Below are 8,109 nucleotides of genomic sequence, written 5' to 3'. Positions count from 1 at the left end.
TAATTATGTTTCTAGCTTCCCCCTTGGTTTTATTCTCAAAATGGTATGCTTGTGGGAGCAATCTGACTACTCTCATTCTTACAAATCAAAGGACAATCTTTTGCAAATAGGAGATCATATTATACTCAAGATTAAGACTAAATTGTTTAGGTCATCCTATTGAAATATAAACCTAACTAGTAAATGAAGTTACATCTAGAAGTTAAACTTATTACATAGGATACCATCACTCACATGTCACCTACATGAACACGTTGAATCATTACATTTGTATAAAAAAAATAAAGTGGGTCGCATACATGATGTAGCAAGATAAGGTACCCAACCTTATATTTATACTATAGATTCTTTAAGTTGTATCTTGAACGTCAGTCTTTATATGTCTCGACATACATATCAAGACTCATAAGACAAGTAAGGATATGAGTTTATTGGAAATACAAAACCAATAAAATTATCAACATACAATAATTAGTCAAATAAAAAAAATCTTCCAATAATAGATCTCTCGGACTATCATTGTGTGTTAATAGTCAAATACATTTTTTTCTTTGATGATTATTACAACAATAACTATTAAGATTTGTTGTGTTCATAATCTATCTCTCTATGTTAAAAGTAAGATAAATTTAAAACTATGGTTTTAATTTAAAAATTTTGTTGGTGAGAAAGTTTGTGTAAAGTTTGGATCAATGAAAGTATATTTGAAATTGTTTAACTTCAAGGGTATTTATGAAACTTTTTAATAGTTTAGGAGTTTTTTTTTAAACAAAACTTTAATGGTTTCGTTCAAAACAAACCGAAAGAGTACTTTTTAAAATTTAAGGACATTTTTGAAACTTTTTAAAATTTAGATGCATTTTTTTTTGTAACTTAACCTATGATTTAATAACATTAGAAATTCGGGTTGAACTCAACTCGAATTTTAATTCTTAAAATATAATCTAACAGAATCCAACATTTCCTTATAATTTGGGTTTGATTGTTTGGATTGTTTGATTATTTGAATTGACTCAGGGTTTAGAAGCATTAGAGCTGAATATATCTCTTTAAGAAAAATTAGGAAATCTTTAGGGTGCTTTCTAGATACTTGAATTTGGATTAAAGTTTTGGAAAATTCCCAAAATTCAATTTGATTCAAATTTGTTAGCCTTGCTTATCTTTGGCAATTTCCCATCTTCATTGTAGAAGTAGAACTATTGTATTCTAAGGAATGGCAATTCTGTTATCTGCAATGGAGCTCAATCTGAAACTCCCCGTCAATAATTTCTATCATGGACTCAACATACGAACACGACCTCCTTTCCTTCCAGGTAAATTCCCTTTTCCCCGCATTTTCCTTTACACTTTGATTCATAGAGTAAACAAAACCCCCTCTTTTACTAGGCCCCAATAGACAAGTAACTGCCCACAGGATTCAATTTCAACCCATTAGCTTAGCCGTGAAATCCCAACAAATTGTTCGCACAACAAGTTCTAAGATTCAGGGAAAAGGCAGGACAAAGGATTCTGTTTTGAGTGAGGGAAGAGATGAGGATGAGCAAAATGGAGACATATGTCCTGGCTGTGGAGTTTTTATGCAAGATGAGGATCCAAACGTTCTTGGGTTTTATCAGAAAAGGAAGGTTTCACTTACAGAGCCAATGGAGGATGGGGAGGATGTGGAAGATGAGTTTTATGGAATTGTAGACAGTGATGTTGTGGACGAAGAAGAAAATAGTGATGTTGTGGATGAAGAAGAAAATAGTGATGCAGAAGAAATTGAGGATGGCTTTGATTGGGACAGCGATGAATGGGAAGCTAAGCTCATGGAGGATGAAGAAAATAATTTGGAATTGGATGGTTTTGCGCCTGCTGATGTGGGATATGGAAACATTACAGAGGAAACAGTGAAGAGAGCTGAGAAGAAGAGAATATCTAAGTCAGAGAAGAAGAGGAGAGCTAGAGAGGCTCAGAAAGAGATAGAAGAGGTAACAGTTTGTGCAAGGTGCCACTCATTGAGGAATTATGGGCAGGTGAAGAACCAAGCTGCTGAGAACTTAATACCTGATTTTGATTTTGATAGATTGATGGCCAACCGTTTGATGAAATCCACATCAAATTTGAACAATGTTGTTGTTATGGTTGTCGATTGTGTTGATTTCGATGGTTCTTTTCCCAAGCGTGCGGCAAAATCATTGTTTAAGGCTTTGGAAGGAAATAAGAACGACCCCAAGATGGGTAAGAAATTACCAAAGCTTGTTCTTGTGGCCACAAAGGTTGACCTCCTCCCATCTCAAATTTCGCCCACAAGACTAGATAGATGGGTTCGGCACCGTGCTAAGGCTGCGGGTGCACCTAAATTAGCTGGCGTTTATTTGGTTAGTTCTCGAAAAGATGTTGGTGTGAAAAATCTATTGTCCTTCATCAAAGAATTGGCTGGTCCACGAGGAAATGTGTGGGTTATTGGTGCTCAGAATGCTGGGAAGTCTACTCTCATTAATGCATTAGCAAAAAAAGAAAGGGCTAAAGTGACAAAGCTTACCGAAGCTCCAATTCCTGGGACTACGCTCGGGATCTTGAGAATTGGGGGGATTTTGTCAGCCAAGGCAAAGTTGTTTGATACTCCTGGGCTTCTACATCCTTATCTAGTGTCCATGAGATTGAATAGGGAAGAACAGAAGATGGTCGAAATTCGAAAGGAGCTCCAACCGAGAACTTACAGAGTGAAGGCAAGTTGTGTTTCTATGAGTGAATATTTTTATACCTGTTTTTGATGAAAACATGGATTTATTTTATCGTCTAGGTGACTATAACCCTTTGGTACTTAACTATTAACATTTATGATCTATATAATGGTTTAATCCATGTTTGAGACTTTAAGTCCACATTGAGTTCTAAATGATAGCATGCTAAATGTTTATGAATCTACTCTATTATACTGCACTTATTTCCGAGGATCAATTAATCGACCCTCAATTGACAGAATGTTATTTTTTATTGATCATTTCTTCTTCTTCACTAAGCTCATGGGATACTCTTGACTTTTTATCAGAACTTCCATAGAAAAATTTATGGTCTAGTGTAGATAAAATGAGTAAATCAATATCGTGCTAGTAGTGTATTCTGATATAGTTAGTCAATTTTTGCCAAAATGGATTGTAGTTACCGCTCCAAAATTGTTGATAGGCCTTCATTTTGTATGCAAATAAAAAAGGTTAAATGACCAAAAAAGATAAAATTTCCTGAAGTTTGCCCATTTTTTCAAAAATGCCCATATTCTTTCAGAAGTTGTAATTTACTTTGGACCTTTTGTAAATATTTCAAGACTACCTTTGAAGAAATCTGTTTGAATTTTGAATGGAAATTAGAACCTCTTGCAAATGATGTGGGTGTGGCGATGGCAGTGACAAATGATGTGGTGCTATTTAGGTCCCAATTTCCATATTGGGTTACTAAGACACCATTCCTGGTCCCATTCTTTGTCTAACATTCTTGCAAATTTCTACTCTAATGCTAGTTTTGAAACCTTAACGAAAGTTTAAGGGTATATTGCAATTTTTGAAATAATAATGGTAGTTTTGAGGCAAAGGGCACAGCCTCTAAAAATTAGTCACCTTACTCAATTTTCTTGTCCGTGTCTTGTTAGTTTCAATGATTTACTTGACTAGTTTTTACTGGTATATGCAAATGGTGGACAAGCATCAAATTATACAGAGACTTGGTTAATGTGGCTGTTCACTAGATATGAGGATGCTGTTAGACCCTAATTATAATCAACAATATTGGGCAGGTAGGGCAGACTGTACATGTTGGTGGTTTGGTAAGACTTGATCTGAACCAAGCTTCAGTAGAGACAATATATGTTACAGTTTGGGCATCACCAAATGTTTCTCTTCACTTAGGGAAGATTGAAAATGCTGATGAGATATGGAAGAAACATGCTGGTATAAGGTTGCAGGTAATTGGCTTTGTTTCACTCAGTTCATATTGCAAAAAGTAATTGTTGTTACCTCCAGAATGTCTCCTATATTGGATTTCTCTCGATTATTAGTTTCTCTAGGGATATCTGGGCTTGCTAAGGTATTATCTTATCCATCTTCTGCCATTTCCTTTTAATCATTTTAGTTCACTGCATATCAATATCTAAGCAACTAACATTCATCTCCCAAAAAATTGCACTGATTTAATAGTCAGGGGAGGGGGAAATGGTTTTGGATGATTAAAGCATGGTTTAGAGTGATTTTGAATATGGTAAACGTGATCTTTAACATTTCAAAATCACTCTCAAACACACTCTTTTATTACGATTTATGAGAAGTAGTACCATATGATTGTAATGATCATATTCTGTCAAGCAATTATACAAATATGCATAAGGAAGCAAGTAAAAAGTACTTGAAAACACTTTATTTTGAACATGAATGAAGTGCTTTTGGTCCTGAAAGCACTCCTAAACGTAGCTATATTAGGTGGCAGAAAAAGAAAATTAAGCATTTTATGATTGCCAGTTGATCAATATTTGATTTTCTTGTTTCTTCTAGCCACCCATTGGTGTCGACCGTGCTTCTGAAATAGGCAAATGGGCAGAGAGAGAGGTCAAGATTTCTGGCACAAGTTGGGTTGTCAATAGCATTGATATTTCAATAGCAGGTTTAGGCTGGTTTTCTTTAGGTCTCAAAGGTGAAGCAACCTTGACATTGTGGATAGACAATGGGATAGAAGTAACGATGAGAGAACCTTTGGTTCTTGATCGAGCAACATTCATCGAGAGACCTGGGTTTTGGCTATCAAAAGCCATATCAAATACCATTGGCAACGAAACAAAACTTGATGCACAGAGGAGAATCTCCGTAGAGGAGGAGAGTGCAGAGCCCTTTGTGCGGGCTTCTACATGAGAGAAGACATGTCATGATACATCTGTCTTTCCTTTTCAGTACGTGGTTGGAATGGACGCTCCAAGGAAAGTGATCAAGATTTTGAGCTTGGAGTTTGTTCAACCAATGAAGTTTTCTGTACTAGCAAAAGATCACAGTTCTTGTTATGATCGGCAAGCATACCACAATTAATTGGGAGGGTTTGGTTATTGACAATGAAACTACAGTAAACAGGAGGAGCCATAACCAAGAGCTCCTTTTTATGGTGACAGGTAAAGAAACGTGTTTCCTTTGGGGTGTTTAATGATTCAATTGGAATGAACAATTTATGAGAAATGTTGTAAAGTGAAGTTTTGTTTCTTTTACGAAGTAGTAATCTTTCTAATGGGTTGTCCTGGTGCCATCTATTCTATTTGCTTTTGATGTTTTTGAAATTTCATAATGATTATAGATGTTGTGACTTATCGATCAGAATATATGAGCAGAAGTTTTTTGTTCTTTCCTAGTTGTCGTCCTAGTTGGAATTTCCATCGAGAAAGCATAGAATTGGTGGTTCAAACATTCCATCAAAAGATACTAATTTTTTTTTTAGTCTCGATATTGATCCTAACCGAGATGGCACAAAGACAGCCCATTAAAATAATTGGCCAAAAAATATGTTATTTGTCAAAGGTGAAAAACTTTTTGTGCTATTTCCAACCATTACACTCAAGATTTGAATTTAGTTTTTGCTTTGGTTCTTGAGATTTCAAAAGTGGCATGTTATGAATCTTCAACTTGATCCTACACAATTGTGTCTATCAAGTGTTTTTCATCTTAATTTCATTTGTTTGTGTATGTCCACTTACATTATGACAATGCTTGTTGATACAATGTGTTGTGAGAAGATTTGAAGTAGAGGATATTGTCGACTTTAAGTGAATTTGCATACTATTGCATCAAGAGAAGGATGAAAATCAAGCCAAAATCAAAATGTTGTGGCCCAGTTAGATATGTAGATAGGGGACTTGGGGTCGAAGGTTGAAACTAACTTGTTTGAGCCAAGATTGAAGTCGAACCTACCCTACCAATGAATAGAGCATGCACTCTTTGAGCCAAACACCTAAACTAACCTACTCAATTTCATCGTGGAGGCCAAGCCCTCTCATTTGATGAATGGGACATTCCTTAACTCATCTGACTATAGAACTAATCTTATCTTGAAACCATGATTTACAATTTTCTTGCCTTTATACATTTTATACCGTTGATTAGGATCTAGGGAATCAGAGTGAATCAATTTGGATATTACAAATGATATTTGTACTAGGCTCTGAGTAGTTTGTCACTTGTGTTTCTAATCATTTCTACTAGGCTCTGAGTAGTTTGTCACTTTTGTTTCTAATCATTTCTAATGTATATGATTATAGTGTTTTTCTTTCTTGGAATATATGCATTTGAGGATGTATTTGTTTGGTTTTTATTTATTAAGTATGATGACATATACATTTTGATAGCTTAAGGGATTTTGTTATTAAAAAATATTTTTACGTTGTTTGGATCGATTCTAACTCAAGATGATGTTTATGGGTTGAATTGCGTGTCGTTGAATTAAAAGTTTATTGGTTAGATTATTACTATTTGTCATAAATTTTATAATTTAGTTTCCTTTTATTTGGTCCGAATGCTATGCATTAATTTATTTCTCAATGCTTAAACTTTTACTTGTAAATAGGATTGTCTTCTCATAGATAAGGGTTTCTACACATGTAGCCTAAATATATATCTAGAAGAGTAGAAAACTTTACGATTAAGGACATCAACCTCTCGATGCCTAGTGTCCACATTTGATCACCTTTTGGGATATAAATGATGGAAGTTATCTCGTAAAGGAAGAGAACTTTTCCTTGTGCGCATTAACCATGTCCTTGCTACTTACCCTCTCGTGTAGTAGGCAACTTACGCTAGCCAAAGGATGAGAATGACTCAACTAATGCGACAAGACTAATAAACGAAACTTCCTATAAAGAACTTATCACCAACCTAAACTATCCATAACACATTGTCCGATTAAAGTAGAGAAATGATGGTCTGAAAATGTATAAACATGTAATATAAACATAAAGAATGTAGGTCTTCAACCATTGTACAATATGAACAATATAAATATTACACAAAAAATACAAAAAAGGAAGACAGAAGACTGTGAATGAATACAAGTTAGGAAGAATGGGAAATGGAACCTTCACCACTCGGACTCTAAGCTCTCACTTACAGGATCACGGGAGAAGAAGAAGAAACTCTTTACGACCATTGGAAAGACTATTTCTTTCGGCCCTTCTCTCTAGAATATCAATCTTATGTTATTATTTTGGCTCCTTCAAGCATCCTCTTTGGCCTATTCAAGCCCTCCTTTTGGCCCATTCATGCCTCCTTTTTGTGGTGGAAGTGGAGTTCTTTTATAGGCATATTTCGGTGAATTTCTTTTATTCTTCTGAGCATGTTAGCGCCACACGCGGAAAGGTGTCTGTCACAGATTACATCATCTCCAACTGTCATTCTTTTCTCCTAGTGAATTACTTTTCTTGTTATGATTTGGTCTTCTCGCCTAGAAATGTTAAAAAGGTATAAACATGCAGTCTATGTATAAAGAATATAGGCTTTCAGCCACCGTACAATATGAACACTATATATACTACAATTAAACAACAAAATGAAAAGATATCATTAATTAATTCTTCTAAAAATGCTACTCATTCCAATTACACTTAAAACAAGAGTATTTTAGGAATAAACAAAAAAGAAATAGAAAAAAGTTGCTATATCCCACATTATCATTACTGCAAAAATCTAATGGTATTTGGTAGATAAACACTGAAAAAACATAAACAAAAGAGGAGAAAAGGAAAGACCAAGGCTGCTCATGCCACAGCTCTAGAGCCTTGCTTGAAAAAGCTAATCAACGAGGAAACATCAATTATTGCTTCTTTGAATCATAACTTTGCCTAAAAAAAAAATATATGGGATTTCAGTCTTACCTAGATTTGCTTTAGCTAAGTGAAATGTATTTGTTTTTTAATGCACTCTCCTTTTGAAGGGACCTCTAATGTTATTCATCTGGAGCTTAAAACTTAAAACTGCAAAGGTTTACTAACCCCTCCATTGAACCTCTGCAGACCGCACTCTCCTTTTGAAGGGACCTCTAATGTTATTCATCTGGAGCTTAAAACTTAAAACTGCAAAGGTTTACTAACCCCTCCATTGAACCTCTGCA

General features: G+C 35.0%; 1 protein-coding gene across 1 annotated transcript; it reads left to right on the top strand.

Annotated features, from left to right (window-relative positions):
• Window positions 1–978: 978 nt before the first annotated feature.
• Window positions 979–5,361, top strand: LOC101206282 (GTP-binding protein BRASSINAZOLE INSENSITIVE PALE GREEN 2, chloroplastic). The gene is made up of 4 exons (XM_011658263.2): window positions 979–1,313; window positions 1,387–2,711; window positions 3,773–3,940; window positions 4,524–5,361. The coding sequence occupies exons 1-4, from the start codon at window positions 1,214–1,216 to the stop codon at window positions 4,875–4,877; spliced, it is 1,947 nt and encodes a 648-aa protein (XP_011656565.1). The 5' UTR covers window positions 979–1,213; the 3' UTR covers window positions 4,878–5,361.
• The last annotated feature ends 2,748 nt before the right edge of the window (window positions 5,362–8,109 follow it).

This window comes from Cucumis sativus, chromosome 6 (genome assembly GCF_000004075.3).
Source record: "Cucumis sativus cultivar 9930 chromosome 6, Cucumber_9930_V3, whole genome shotgun sequence".
NCBI classification, from domain to species: domain Eukaryota; kingdom Viridiplantae; phylum Streptophyta; class Magnoliopsida; order Cucurbitales; family Cucurbitaceae; genus Cucumis; species Cucumis sativus.
This window is presented reverse-complemented; position numbering and strand designations above follow the sequence as displayed.

Coding starts and splice junctions, on each gene's coding strand:
- LOC101206282 (XM_011658263.2), top strand. CDS start 1,214: ATGGCAATTCTGTTATCTGCAATGGAGCTCAATCTGAAACTCCCCGTC. Junction 1,314..1,386: donor ACGACCTCCTTTCCTTCCAG/GTAAATTCCCTT, acceptor CTCTTTTACTAG/GCCCCAATAGACAAGTAACT. Junction 2,712..3,772: donor CGAGAACTTACAGAGTGAAG/GCAAGTTGTGTT, acceptor AATATTGGGCAG/GTAGGGCAGACTGTACATGT.